General features: G+C 25.6%; 1 protein-coding gene across 1 annotated transcript; it reads left to right on the top strand.

Annotated features, from left to right (window-relative positions):
• Nucleotides 1-4,274: 4,274 nt before the first annotated feature.
• Nucleotides 4,275-14,294, top strand: LOC113373328 (serine protease inhibitor 27A-like; the record flags this gene model as incomplete). Its single annotated transcript, XM_026613638.1, has 10 exons — nucleotides 4,275-4,312; nucleotides 6,326-6,351; nucleotides 9,379-9,707; nucleotides 11,569-11,751; nucleotides 11,834-12,083; nucleotides 12,201-12,318; nucleotides 13,383-13,476; nucleotides 13,551-13,739; nucleotides 13,809-13,962; nucleotides 14,051-14,294. Coding segments are annotated over 10 exons (1,530 nt in total), but the record flags the coding sequence as incomplete, so codon positions are not given.
• Nucleotides 14,295-16,141: the final 1,847 nt, after the last annotated feature.

Genomic DNA, 16,141 nt, shown 5'->3' with positions numbered 1-16,141 from the left:
TTTAGGTACTAAAAATACGTAATGTTTGGAGGGAAGAGTAGAATATAATTTTAATTATTTTTCCAATAATCTTTACAAATTGATCACGTGAATAATGTACGCCCACTTACAAAATTTATACAAAGGCTTTATTTAGCACAGATTTTCATTTATCTTTATTTATTTTTTATCTTATTTTATCATTAACACTTTCTCAACAATGGTAAAATATTTCTTGTGTTTAGTGGAAATTTTCTGATTTGATCACGTCATGTATCAAAGTTTTTGCAGGAATTTTCTGGAATATCCTAAACTAATTTTATAGCAGTATATAAATCAAAAAGTTAATATAAACATTTATTTTTTAGCCACGTACAAATTTTTTAATTAATAAAAATCTCGCGTTAATGGGCATCGAAATTTCGTAATTAACCTGAAATAAAAGAATGTTATTTAGTAGATTACATTTTGGAAAGATTTTCTTTTATTGGAAGTCATAAAATAGTCATCACAAAATTTTGACTGGAGAGGAAATTTATAATTATTTAGATTATAAAATATAGGTTCACACATTATAAATATATATATATATATATATATATATATATATATATATATATATATATATAATTTTTTCAGATGGTTAAAGATATGTAGATAAAATCAAAAAAAAACTTTTTGAGGAAGCATTCATACAGATAATAGAGAGAAAACTCTAAACTATATCTAACAAAAATTTTTAATAGCTTTTTTATACGTTTCGGATCCCAATTTGGCCCTTCTTCAGTGTATAAATCTATAAAAAATTATATAATAAATACTATGCTAAATATTATTTTTTTTATTACATAATCAATTCAAAATGTTTAAAGGCAAGGTGAAATGAATATACATTTTTTATTAATTTTTTTTTACAAACATTTAATAATTTTATAAAAAAAAATTTAATATGTTTTTTTCTACGTTTCGGATCCCAATTTGGCTCTTCTTTAGTGTATAAATCTATAAAAAATTATAGTAAGAAATAAGTGTATAAATCTATAATAATAAAATTATAATAAGAAATGCTGAATATTATTCTTTTTTATTACATAATCGACTAAATTAATAAAGTTAATGATTTACAGTAAATCAATACAAAACGTGAAATAAATGATAAGTTTTTTTTATTAAATTTTTATGTCAATCTTTTTTTTAGTTTGTTAAATTTATACATTTTGTTTTCGTTTTGTGTAAATTATTAACATTAAGCTTGCCTTTATAATATTTTTGTTAAATATTTTATAAAAGTTAGTATATTATTTCTTGTATCATATTTACTGGAGAAGTGTCAAATTGGGACCTGAAAAATATTGAAATCTTGTACAAAAATTCGTTCGGGAATATAAATTAGTTTTTTTGCTATTGATTTACTTTATTTTATAAAATTTTTAATATTTAGTATATTTTCTCTTATATCATATTTACCGAAGAAAAGTCAAATTGGTACCTGAAAAATATTGAAATCTTGTACAATTTTTTTTTTTAGAAACATAAATTAGTTTTCTCTCTATTATGCCTAAGTGTGTGCTAAAAAGGTTTTTTGTTCATATATAATGTTTTTTTATCTTGCTCAACATTAACAATATTTCTCCCTAAATGTACAAAATCAGTAGATATAAATAATCCAACAACTAAATGGAATATATAAACTATTTGATCTCTTGCTGTAGTTTGCTCAACTTTTAAAAATACATATTGCTGGCAATATTATTAATGTAGTCGACAAATTAGTTTTTAAAGTGCTCAACCACAGGTTTTTTTTTTATCATTTTTGATGGTTTCATCAGGCAAATTTCTAGTGCCAAAGAATAGACTGCCATATTACACGAAATAGTTAACATAAATTTAATTAAAACGCCTACTTACATTTTAATAGTAATAAGTTGACCAAGCTTTAAAACTAAGTGCTATGATTTCGATTTTTATACTATTATGCACAAATTATTGTTATTGAGTAGTATTTACGATTAATTGTATTGTATTATCGCCCTGTATTTATATGATTGTATCTAGTCAAATATTTGTATTCAAGATAATAGACTAAGCACAAAAATAAAGAAAAACTTTTTATAATTTGACGAGTTTGCTTCGTAATTAGTTTAGATTTTAGATTCGTTTTAATTAACCTAAATTTATAAATTGTTTTAAAAAACTAATTATAATTATTAGAAATCATCACGATTTTTGGAGTCAAGTTTTCAATGTCAACAAGTGATTTTTCTGTTTAAGTATGTATTAAATTATGAAACATATCATTAGTGACTTGTATTAATGATATGTTATTAGTTAAATTCATTAATAATTGTGTGTTATAAATATATTAACATATACAGGGTATCCCAGAATTCAACGTCAAACATAACTGATGTTTACATGAGAAAAATCAGAAAAAAAATTACTCAATGTAGATTGAAAATACTGAGTGTTTGAGTAAAGCCCAGAGCTTTAGCCAAATTGTGATCATTTTTCGGTTAATGTAGTTAATTTTTTATATATATACAGGGTGTCCCAAAATTCAACGTCAAGCATTATTGATCATTATGAGAAAAATCAGAAAAAAATCTAGTTTGAAGTTATGGGTATTTGGGTAAGGCCTAAGGCTTTGGTCAAATTACAAGTGAAAATAGTCCTTGCCCGGCTTGATGTATACTAACAAAAAATTAATCAGTGTTCAAATTATTCATAGTGAGGAAAACCGTTTGGGTTGCCATCTAGAAAAGGAGAGGCCCTTTAAGAAGTCAGCAGAAGGTACATAAGACTCGGTAAGTCCTTTTTGATATTAAATGAAAAAACAATAATATGTGGAGTATAAATTACGGTTTGAATTACATGATAAGAGTCAGTTTGTATGTACTTTGTATAAGTGCATTATAATGTTAATTTTTGTCCTTATGTGCGTTATAACCAAATGAGTATATTTTATATTTATTCTTCATGTGTGCAAGAACAGGTATTTGGTGAAAATGTACGTTAAATGAATACAGAAGTATATATAAATATACAGAAGTATATACATATATATATATATATATATATATATATTTATATATATATATATATATATATTATTACCTGAAAGCGTCATACGGGAATTCCAAACGAATACGATAATTGCGATATGTACCAACTCTGAATACAACAAAGAGCCACAATTCAAATACATTAGCGAATTTTTATTTATTTTACTCTAAATGGATGACGACCTGTACCAGAAAAAATGACAAAAAAGAATTTACATAAATATCACCATTGTTGGTTTGCATATTACAAGGTTTTTATTTCATTCAATAAATCGTGACATATTTAATTTAAATATGCAGAACCTTGAATTCCTCTTTAATTGTAATTGTGATTGAAATTCGTTAATTTTGATGGAATTTAATTATTTTTAATTTTAATGTTAATGCTTTGATATACATGCTAAAAATTGGTTAATTAAATTTTTAATTATTTTGTGGTAGTAATTACGTGTCATCTATATTGGGCAGGATGTAGTATTATGATTTTGCTTCTGTGAAGGCAAGATTTTTGCACAAACTTATATTTTTAATTTTATTTTTTTACTTTTTTAAATTCTCAAGATATTCAATAAATATGATTTAAATTTAATATTAGTGTTATCAAGTAATGTAATCAAATATCATTTTTTATTTATTTTATGTCACGTTATATAATTAGAAATTCAAATATATCTGAATTTTTAAGATCGTTAAATATAAATCGTATGCATTGAAATTTCTTTTTTTAATTACATTTAATATCTATAAAATATTAAATGATAATAAATATGGTACACAAAAACACGTTAAAAGGAAAAATATTATACGTTTTTTATACGTTTCGACCCCAGATGTGTGTCATCATTCGGTAATTCAACCAGGATAAAAACAAAAATCTAAAACACTCAAATCAGTTAAAAAAAAAATGTTTTGAAAAACTTTAATAAGAAAAATCTTTTTATATACATTTCGACACTAGATATGTGCCATTATTGAGAAAATCTAAAATAATTTAAAAAAATCTAAATAATTAAAAAGTAAAATTTTTTTATACGTTTTCACACTAGATATGTGCCATTATTGAGAAAATCTAAAATAATTAAAAAATTCTCATAACAATTAATAAAAGATATTTTTTATAAAATTTCAATTAATATTGGAACACCAAAAATAGCAAAAAATATAAAAATGGTAAATTCAATATTTTTTACAAAATAATGTTTATTGACAAATTTCATTACAATTTTTTTATTATCAAATTTCATTATATTATCTTTCTGTTTATCAAAAATGTAGTAACATTTTTGTTTTATTAACTTCCCGTAGGGTAAGTTATAGTAATCATCCAAAAATCGAATGTTTTTGAATTGCTTTACATTTCAGAGGTTTCTGAACATTTTGGCATACCTTTAAAAAAATAGATGTATGTGTGAATACAATTTTTCGTCGACGTTTTCTTCAAATCTTTTCAAATATATTATTATAAATACTGTAAATTTTATTGTTTTTAATTTTGAAATTATAAAAAAATGCTTTACTCAAAAACTAGTCATTTCTTCACACTGTCAATACAAGCAAGCAAGAATGTTTATTGAATCAGTCAAATCGGTTGATCCATGCGCCCGAAATCGTGGACGAAAAATTGTATCCATATAAATACACACATATTTTTCTAATAATAAGGTATGCCAAACGAAAAGATATGCAAAATATTTCATTTTTGAGTTTTGGACGATTACAGTAACTTAGCCTGCAGTAAGTTAATAGTTTTTGCTATTAATTGTCTAAGTCTTGTCATGACTTTGTGGTAAGAGCTTTGGCCTTGCAACAACAGGGTTGAAGGTTCTATATTTAAGCAAAAATTCTTTATAATTTTTCAGTATTGGCAATATGACTCATGTCAGATGCCATTATAATAAAAAAAAAAAAAAAATAAAATAAAATAACAAATTTTTTTTCAGTATTTATTCTTGCTTAAATATCATGTATATTGTGTGTATATATATGTGTGTTTGTGTATGTATGTATGTGTATAAAGCAGTGTGTGTTTTGTTTTTAGGTGTATATATACATATGTGTGTTTGAGTGCCTGTGTGTGTATTATTACAATTATCATAATATCTTTTGTAAAACCAAGCCCCGCATTTGAACACATATAAAATTCACTCAAACATGAATTGCTAATTTCAATAAACAGGTTTCAGTGTCAACAAGATCCACCACAACAGTATCGCCTCGACGTCGGACGAAGAATCATGTAATCATGTCAATGTAGTGTTGAATCCGACGAATTTATAATATATATTTACATTTACCAAAAATTTAGAACCAACAAACTGACCCGATCGACGACCATTAAAACGGTTCTGTACGATTCTGTTTCAGTTATTTGCAAAATGGTTTGACTTGGACTCATTTATTGAAAGACTGAATGAAATTTGCCTTAGTTCTTGTGGATTTATTGAGATTTTTTGTTAATAAGTGCAAGACGAGATGAATTTGGGTACTATAAGTGCAGGTGAGAATATAATTATTTTATTATATATATATATATATATATATATATATATTTACATGTATATTTTGATATATTTGGCAGCCAAACCGTCAAGTGAAAATATGAAATAATAATTCTACTTATTATTTTTTAAATTTCTACATGTGATATGTATATGTATGTAACATTATTTATAAAATCCAAATTAAGAAAATGTTATTTCACAGCCTGTACATTTAATTTAAAATTAAAACAATTATTAAAATTTATTTAGAATGTTATTTTTAAAACTAGATTTACCAAATGATGTCACATAATGTTAAACATGTAGTAATGTTAAAATAAAAAAGTGGAACTATTATTCTTTATTTTCAATTTCTAAATAAAATATTTAATAATCAAATAAAAATGTGACCATTTATATATATATATATATATATATATATATATATAAATAAAGTTGTGTTAAACAAATCTGAGTGCTGTTTTGTTCATATTAAACAATTAATATTCGTTCCACTCATATCATAAAATTCTATATATATATATATATATATATATATATATATATATATATATATATATTTACATGTATATTTGATATATTTGGCAACCAAAATAATATTTCTCTTATTAATTTTTACATTTTTTACAAGTGATATGTATATGTATGTAACATTATTTATCAAATCAAAATTATGAAAATGTTATTTCACAGCCTGTACATTTAAATTAAAATTAAAACAATAATTAAAATTTATTTAGGATGTTATTTTTAAAACTAGATTTACTAAATAATGTTACATAGTAATAGTAGTAATAGTAGTAATACCTGTAGAAATGTAAAAATAAAAAATCTGTTCACACACACACACACATACTTTTTCCAAATTTGGTCTCATTCGATTCAGAATGGCTTGAAACGTCGAGAAAACATAAAATTAGCAAATCGGATTTTTTGATGAAAACAGAAACTTCTCCTTCGGGAAGTTAAAAAGTTGAATTATAATATATATAATTTTCAATAATTAAATAAAATATTTAATAATCAAATAAAAATGTGATCATTTACAAAAAACTTGGAAAATAGATTTTTTATTTATACAAAAATTAATTATTTAGTTTTAGAATTATAGTACGTTATAAAGAAGAAAAAAATAAGACAAATTATTTACATTCGAGGTCACAAAGGTCAGTTATAAATTTGATAACATCAATTTATTTTTTACGGAAATTTTGCGCAATTCTTGTATATATTTATAATTATAATGATTCAGTTAAAGAAATAAAAATCATTTTTGAATTTTTGAATGTAATGCTAAATTATGTATCAATCTTAAGATGATTCAAAATTTTTGTTTCTATTTTTATTTCTCGAAATATTTTTTGCAACCTCGTCTGTCTTGTACTTAATAATTCTCTCTTAAATTTTTATTTCTCAAAATATTTTTTACAGCCACGTCTGTCTTGTATATGATATTCTCTCTTAAATTTTTATTTTTCGAAATGTTCTTTTCTGCTTGGCCTGTCTTGTTTTTGAAATTCCTAGTACAATCAAAATTTTGAACTGAAACCAATTTTTTAAATCCAATAGTAGTAAAAATTTTATAATCTAAAACCATTTGTGCACAATTGTTTATAAAGTTTTCATACAATTATTATAATATCTATTATTAACAAAAAATAAGACACAAATTACATTGACGATTTTGGTTTTCGAGACTCTGACCAAATATTTATATATAACAATTTAAATATAACAAATTTCTAAAGTCTTTGACAATTCAGAATACTAAGTTAAACAAATACTTCTAATTATATATAAATATATACATATTTGAATTTTGAATTCTTTGACATTGAAACATATTCTTGAGATTTTTTTCAACCAAATTTTGGAAACAAAAAACGACAAATACTTGAATTATTTATTTCGTACGCTTAGTTTTTGTTTAAATCAATTAACACAAAACTTATAAGGTTATAAACTAAACATATATAGTTCTTTAAGGCAGTTCTTTTTATACATTCCTATTACGACTGAGATATTTCATCCAATAACCATTAAAATTAATTATTCCAAGAAATAATAAATCAATTCTTCTCTAGTCATTCCTCATAGTTATGAAACAATAATTCACATTAACGACTATTGTAATTTTAATTACAATTTGCGGTATTAGATGAGTCTTGCATATTTTTCTAATATAATAATTACTAATGAAAACCACGATGATCGTAAAAATATATCGAAAAACCATTTACGCAATTTGAAAAGTAATAAAAAATATACGAGATAGATTTAAAAGTCGATGTTTGATTTGACTTATTTGTTAGTTTCAATCTGTGATATGTAGGTGACACAGTAATAATATAATTATTAATAGTTAAAATATTTGTGAAAATAGTGCTGAAAAATGTTCTTATTTTGTTGTGAGTATTTATCAGTATTTTACTTTCAAAAAAATTCAAAATTCAAATATGTATATATTTATATATAATTAGGAGTATTTGTTTAAATTAGTATTCTAAATTTTCAGAGGCTTTAGACATGATTGTTATATATAGTGGAATTCTGTCTTAAGGCAATTAGGGCATCGTGCCTTAAGGCAAATTGCTGGAACTTCCCGTACCGCAATTTAAAATTCGAGTAATTAAAAATAATGAATAATAATAATCATCAATCAAGTTGATCAATAATTTGAAACTTTTAATAGAATTTCGAACCATATTAAATCATTCTATCTTAAATCATTTATTTTAAAACATTTTGGAAATTCTGAACTGTTTTTCAAAGCAATCGTACTGCTTTAACTGCATAAGGACGAAATATCAAAGCGCGTAAGCGCCGCGTCGCCGTCTAACGCGTAAACATTGGTACGGAACCCATAGGAATGTAAAAAAAAATATACTTATTGTTAAAATCTCTATAAAATATCTAATAATTTGATGTGCATATGTCTAATAATCATTTTTGACCGCCAAATGGCATTTTTTTTTTACTTTTTCCTCCATATCTCCAAAGTTGTTGGACCTGCTTTTCCAAAAATTTGAACAGTTCTTCATTTAGTCAATACAAATAAAATGTTTTTTTGAATTATTCAAATCGGACGCTCCTTTCTCTTAAAAACTGATCGTTTTCGGCACTTTTTGCCCCGTATCTTCGGAACGGCTAGACCTGCCTTTGCCAAAAACTAATAAGCACGTCTCCTTATCAATACGAATCGAATGTTTTTTGAATTATTCAAATCGGTTGATCCGTGTTCCCGAAATCGTCGACGAAAATTTGTATCCCACACACACACACAGATACATCCATTTTTTCTAAGGTATGCCAGAATGTTCAGAAACCTTTGAAACGTAAAGATCTATAAAAATTTTCATTTTCGATTTTGTTGCGATTACTATAACTTACCCTACGGGAAGTTAATTAATACAATAGATATTATAATAATTGTATGAAAACTTTATAAACAATTGTGTACAAATGATTTCAGTATATAAAATTTTTACTACTATTGGATTTTAAAAATTGATTGCACTTCAAAATTTTGATAGGATCATCTTAAGATCGATATAAAAATTAGCGTTACCTTCAGAAATTCAAAAATGTTTTTATTTCTTAAACAAAATAATTTTTTTTATTTCCAAACATTTGTCGTGGTTTAATGGTTAAGAACCTGGGGTTTACACAAAATAGTCCCAAGTTCGATCCTAACCTCAGCCAGTCTGATATTAAGCAGTGTGATATAAATTTTTTACTTGAGGTTATAGATTTCAAATATAATCAAAATCCTTGAAGGACCTAGAATTGCTTGACTTTAGTGAATTATAATGATATTAATTTAATTTTTTTTCCAGTTTTTTTCCTGGTCGCCCAGATAATTCCAGGAGCGCCCCAAAATATTGATCAACAAATGATTCAACAAGTGTTCGGGGCTCCCCCTTCTAACAATATACCACAAAATTATTACAATGGACCAGTTCATCCCCAAAATCAATGGTATGGTGGTATGATGAACGATCAACAAGCACCACGACCACATAATTTTGTGCAAAACTCGAATAATTTGAGAAATATGCCCATGCCGATGCCAGATGTACAAAATGCTACGGGATGGGATTTGGGGGATGATTTCATTCCCTTCGAAGGAGCGGTTGATGAGGATTTTGATTGGGCACTTTATAAGGTAAGAAATCTTTAAGAAGCAATTTAATTCAAAGATTTCTTTATTAATATGAAGCATCTATCTTTTTATCACGTAAGGTTTTTAGGGGGAGGCGGGGTTTGACAAAAAATCACGAAAAATCACGTGGGAGAGAGAGGGGTCTAGTAAGAAATTTATTTATTTAGTTTTAACTTTTACCTAATTTTTCAAAAAGAAAAAAAATACGATTTTGTCGTAAATTCGAAAAATTCTTTTGAAAAATTTTACGCATTTCTAAATTACGAGGGGAGGCATTTCTAAATATCACGATGTATCACCAAGGGGGTCCAAAAATGCCCATAAAATCGATCGCTTTTTGACAAAAAATCACGGAAAATCGTGTGGGGGTCTAGTAAGCTTAAAACAGTATCTGATACCAAATATTAGAAATATTTATTAATAAATTTATATTATTAAACAAGGGTTGCATAGAAGATCCGAGTTTATGAAGGATTCTTGTTAACTAATATCAATGTTCTAAAATTTCAGAAATTGTTTGAGGTTATATGGGGTATTTATTTATCTTATTAATATTTTTGAAGAAGATGTGGTATTTAATTATCGTATTAATTATTTAATTTTTGAAGAATATGTGGTATTTAATTATCTTATTAATTATTTAATTTTTGAAGAAGATGTGGTATAAATTATCATATTAATTATTTAATTTTTGAAGATGATGTGGTTTTTAATTATCTTATTAATTATTCAATTTTTGAAGAAGACGTGCTATTTAATTATCTTTCTGTGAAAATTTAGTTTTTGGTATATTCAAAACAAAATAATGTAAATTCCAAATTTTAAACATTTTTTTTACATTACTGTTATGAATTACGTGCAAATATAAATTGTACTGAAGGGAAAACCTAATAATTTTTGGAATTTGTATAATATTTAAGTGATAGATATCACTGATGATTTCAAAAAATCATTCAAAATTATAAATCTACAAATTTCACAGTATTGTTATAGTCACTTTTAGAAATATACGCTGACTGAGATATTAAAAGTATATTGAATATATATTATATTGAATTAATTAAATCATTATTAAATATAATATTTTATTAAATATTCAAATTTTTCAAATGTTAAAAAAATCACTTTTTTCTCTAACCTTTTAAAAATTTTAAAATGTACTGTGATTGATTGGTTTTTGGAAGAGGCAGGTCCAGCGGTTTTGAAGATATCAAGCTAAATTTGCAAGAAAATGCAGTTTTTGAGAGAACTGAGTTTTTGAGAGAACTTCTGCTTGTGTTGACGAAACGATAAATTTTTGGATTTTTTTTATTTCCAAAAACATTTTTTTTGAGTATTGAAAATTATTCGAATTTTAATTAATTCTAGCTAAAGTTCTAAAGCTGAATTATATACATCAAATAAATAATTTTAACTTTGCACTTTAAGAAATTTCGAAATTTAAAAAAAATCAAAAAATTTTAGTTATAAAAAAACAGAATTTTCAAAAAATGCATTCATTTCAATATTCAAATATTTCAAATGTTCAAAAATGTGCAAAAAAGTTTAAAATTCACAAAGAAATTCTAATTTTTCTCTCTGAGTTTTAAAAAATTTTAAATTACTGTACGGAAAGTTCCTGCAATTTGCCTTGAGGCACGATGCCATGCACCACTAGTTTTATAGTATTTTCTAAAAACCAAGTGTGTTATAAATAAAAATTATTAATTATTAATTAATTATTTTCGATTTTTTCCGATTACTATAACATGCCTTAAAAAGTTAAAAAAATATTACGGAGAAGTATTTTTACAACTTTCACTAATGTTTTTAACAAATTAATGAAACATTAATGAATTAATGTTTTCGTAATTTTTTTTTCCAGACCTTATCAACAAAATCAACAAGTAATCTTCTAGTTTCCCCAGTATGCGTAAAATTACTGCTGATGATGCTATATGAAGGTGCTTCTGGTGATACTAAATTGGAAATTTTGAGACTACTCTCCCTTCCTGATAGTTACCAGAGCAACAGGGAACGTGCAGGAAAAATTATAGCTTCCCTTAAGGTAGTTGAATACATTCAAAACACATCAAAATCAAAATCCAGCCAAACATTATTACTTATGCCAATATTTCATTTTCCCCCAGGCCAAGAATCCAGCTTACCATCTAGATTTCGACACCAGGATTTACATTTCCCACATGATACAGCCAAGGCAGCGATTCAACGCGATTGCCAAAATGTTTTACGATTCGGATATCGTGTCTATAGATTTCACAAATGGAATAAATAAAAATAACAGTGATGGTACTGTCACCAAATACGATAGTGCTACCATTATGAATCAGTGGGTCGCCAATGTTACAAGGGGACACATTACAGAATTGGTCAACCACGGTAATAAGATTTTTAATAATTAATAAAATTGGTCAACCACGATAGGTGGTAAAGTTTTAATAATTAATAAAATTGATTTTTATTTGATCGGTTATTGATAAAGTTATTTTGCTTCAGCGGATGTTTATGGTGCTGTTATGGTGCTGTTGAACGTCATATACTTTAAGGGCGAATGGAGAAAACAGTTTCCTGAGGAGAATACAACGTTGGGAAAATTCTACCTGGATGTCGATAAGTAAATTACATACAGAATTTAATTATATTTTAATATATATATATATATATATATACACCTAAGTCTGTTTTTACACGGTCTTTTTGTACACGGTTTTGATATAACACGGTTTGAAAATTGATATTTTTAATTTTTTTACACGATTTTATTCCATTTAGCACGATTTGGAATTTTATGTACTTAATTTTTTTTTGTCAAATTTAATTTTTGCGAAGTATGTTCATATCACAAAAAAGTATTTATGAAAGAAAAAAGTCTGAAACCATCGATAGTATCGATAGTTTGCGAACACTAGCTTAAAGATTTAAGTGAATTCCCCTTTAGCGCGTACAAACAATTTTTACTTTGATTTTTTTTTATTATATTTGATTTTATAAAATAAACATGAATTCTTGTTATTGAAAATTCTTGTTTTTCACTAATTTTAATAGGTTTTAGGGATTAGGAACAAATCACCCATTTTTGTATAAGATCAATGTCTTTTTTACACGTTTTTTTTACACTGCTTTTTCTGGAACCAATCTACCGTGTAAAAACAGACTTAGGTGTATATATATATATATATATATATATATTATATGGCTGCAAAAATATTACAAATATGTATCAACGTCAACAAAACTAACATCATATATATATATATATATATATATATATATATATTACATCTTCAACCAGTCTACAAATAACACACTATCTATTTGTGATTTTTTCAAATCAGTATTTTGTGAAAATATTGTGTAATTTCAAGTTAATGTTTATAATACATAGTGTAGTGCATTACCATATCCTAATACCATGGATTATTAAAATTTTCCAATTTAACAATAAGATCAACTAATTTTTCCACTGAATGAAGGCTAGGATTATAGCCGAAACGTATGGATTTAAAATAAATTTTTGAAAAAAATTCATGTTTTTTATTGATGTTATGCCCGATTATTAGACTTTGTTAATATATATATATATATATATATATATATATATATTTATAATTTAAAAAATCAACAAATGTTTTTTATAAATAAATAGTGTAATAAACTTATCACAATTTTTATTATTAGGCCAATCACAGTACCTTTTATGAGACAGCAAGGTGTCTTTTTCTATCATGACTCAAAAGAGTTGGATGCGAGGATTTTAAGAATGCCATATAAGGTAAATTTTATATATATATATATATATATATATATATATGTATATTATTTTATTTACATTGTACTTCTTCAAAGGGTGGAAAATTCAGTGCCATATTCATATTGCCAAACACAATGAGAAACGGATTACAACATTTACAACAGAATTTGAATGCCCAACTTCTGAGGCAGCAATTGTGGCTAATGGATGAAGTCGAACTCAATGTTACCTTACCAAAGTACAAGTTTGATTTCAAAGCAAAACTTGTTGATACTTTGAAAGAGGTAAGGCTACTGATCGAGAGCATATTTAGTTAGAATTATTTAATTTGAAATTGCAATTTTGTTATTTAGATGGGCCTGCAGTCTGTGTTCAGTCCAACTACGTCCTCACTGCCTGGTATTGCAAGAGGGCTTTCGCCACAGGATACATTATCAATATCTGGCATAATGCAAAAGGCTGGCATTGAAGTTAACGAGAAAGGAAGCACTGTATATGCTGCTACAGGTAATGATGTATATTAAATGGTACATACACACGCACCCTGCATATATCTTTTGTTCATATGTGTATAATATTACATTTTATTCTTTAGAAATTGTCCTGACCAATAAATTTGGCAACGACCGCGAGGTATCTTTCTTGGCGACAAGACCTTTTATGTTTTTCATTCAAGACGAGACAAGTGGAACAATTCTATTCATAGGAGAAGTTTTGAATCCATTAGAAACTAGTAATGAATAAGAATAATCAGAAATTGTTATTAATAATATATCTGCATTTTGTTTTCATCTCATTGTCTTACAATAAGCATTTTAATAATTAAAACATTGATAAACCACTCGAGTATATTTCATGTTATATATGTTAGTTTAAAAAGACTTACTTATGGCGAATAAATTATGTTCAATATTGAATATCATAATATACATAATAATTAAATAATTGGCTTTAAGTGTCTTTTCTTCAAGACAAGTTGCAAATACTTCCTAATAATTGTAAATAACTATAAGTATTGATATTTAGCTATTTAAATATTATTGTAAAAAGTTTAATTCATTTTGTTGATTTATTAGTTTAATTGTTTCATCTCATGCTGAAATCAGATGAAGATATGCTCGCAAAATAGTAGACAACAGAGTTTGTTGAAGTACTAGTGGTTCATATGTATAAATACTATGAATTTTACTTCTTTTGTTGGTTTCTTGATACCGATAATTATTTAAATAATTAAGATTCTTAAACACAGTCATTGTGTCATGAACAACAATTGTGTAAATACTTTATTTACTACGGAAAATTGGCTTTTAATATATATCACTTCAAAAGGGAACGGGCAAGCTCTCCTTTAGCGGACATTCATATCACATATCCAACATATTGCCTTCTACCGTATATATTCTAATGTTTTAAATTTATATTTGAATTTCGCGCTTTAAGTTGTACAAGTGACGGCAGCCATTTTAACACATGTTGATAACTTCAAGTTGTTCAATTGTCAAACAGATTTCCGTGAATTAACATGCTGTCGCGTTAATTAACGTTTTTTTAATTAAATCCTTGATTAGTTTTAATTAATTTATGCATCAAAACGTGTAATTAATTTAGTAGATCATTTTGATATAATAAATTTGTCGTGAAACGTTAATTAAAATCCAAAAAGTGTATGTGTGTGGAAGTACATTGAATAGTTTGATAAGTATCTCTTTCAGGGCCTCCATTTTTGAGTCAATTTTATAAGTAAACAATTCATTTACAGCGCCAAAGTATCCTTTAATTATATACATATAATTGTGAATTTGTATAATTTTATATATGTGCTTTTGTAGGTTATTAATTCATTTACAGCGCCAATGTATCCTTTATTTATATATATGCAATTGTAAAATGTATAATTTATATTTGAGTACTTCCAACACATATCTCTTTATTATCGAATTCTAAATTCACGAAAGTCTCTAATGTAAGTCGTGTGTCGTGTATTGTGTAAAGACTTCACTCGGATAGTTGCAATAAGTCGAATAGACTTGTAAAAGACTAAAGTTATGTAGTGGTTCTAAAGTAGTGATTTTGTGTCGCACTTGAGATTTCTGGCTTCTGTTCTGGGAGCTGCGATAGAGGATATCGAACAATGTAAGTGCAAAGCATGTTTTATACAAAGCGAGTCAAAGGATATATTTCTGGAATTATATACAGGCATTTATCGTACCATATCTGTTGTGCCTTAGTGTTTTAAATATTCAATATTTAACTTATGTATATATATATATATATATCTTGTATATATATATATATATATATTATATATAAATGCATTAAGTTTTTCTGAGTTTTGAATTTAAATATTTTTAAAAATTATTTAAAATCTTTATTTCGATACCTTATTGTTTGTCATCTTCAATAAAACTTTGATTTGAATAGAAATAAATAAAAAGATATTACTTTTAATTTATTTTCTGAACAGAGTTTACAATTATTGACCGACTTTGTATTATATGCTACTTTTATGCTTGTAATAATAATACTTCTTATTAAATATGTATTTAATGCTTTTTTTTCATATTAAATGAAATGAATAAATGAAAATTGATTGGAAGATTTTTTGAGAACTTGCCCCTTTGTTATCCGATATTATTTATAAGGCAGCCTGTATATATTTTAGTGGAATATTTTCTGGCTCGTGCTT

Source organism: Ctenocephalides felis, unplaced genomic scaffold (assembly GCF_003426905.1).
Source record: "Ctenocephalides felis isolate EL2017-DRISC unplaced genomic scaffold, ASM342690v1 CF-g0.4_SCAFFOLD_01604, whole genome shotgun sequence".
Classification (NCBI taxonomy): domain Eukaryota; kingdom Metazoa; phylum Arthropoda; class Insecta; order Siphonaptera; family Pulicidae; genus Ctenocephalides; species Ctenocephalides felis.
This window is presented reverse-complemented; position numbering and strand designations above follow the sequence as displayed.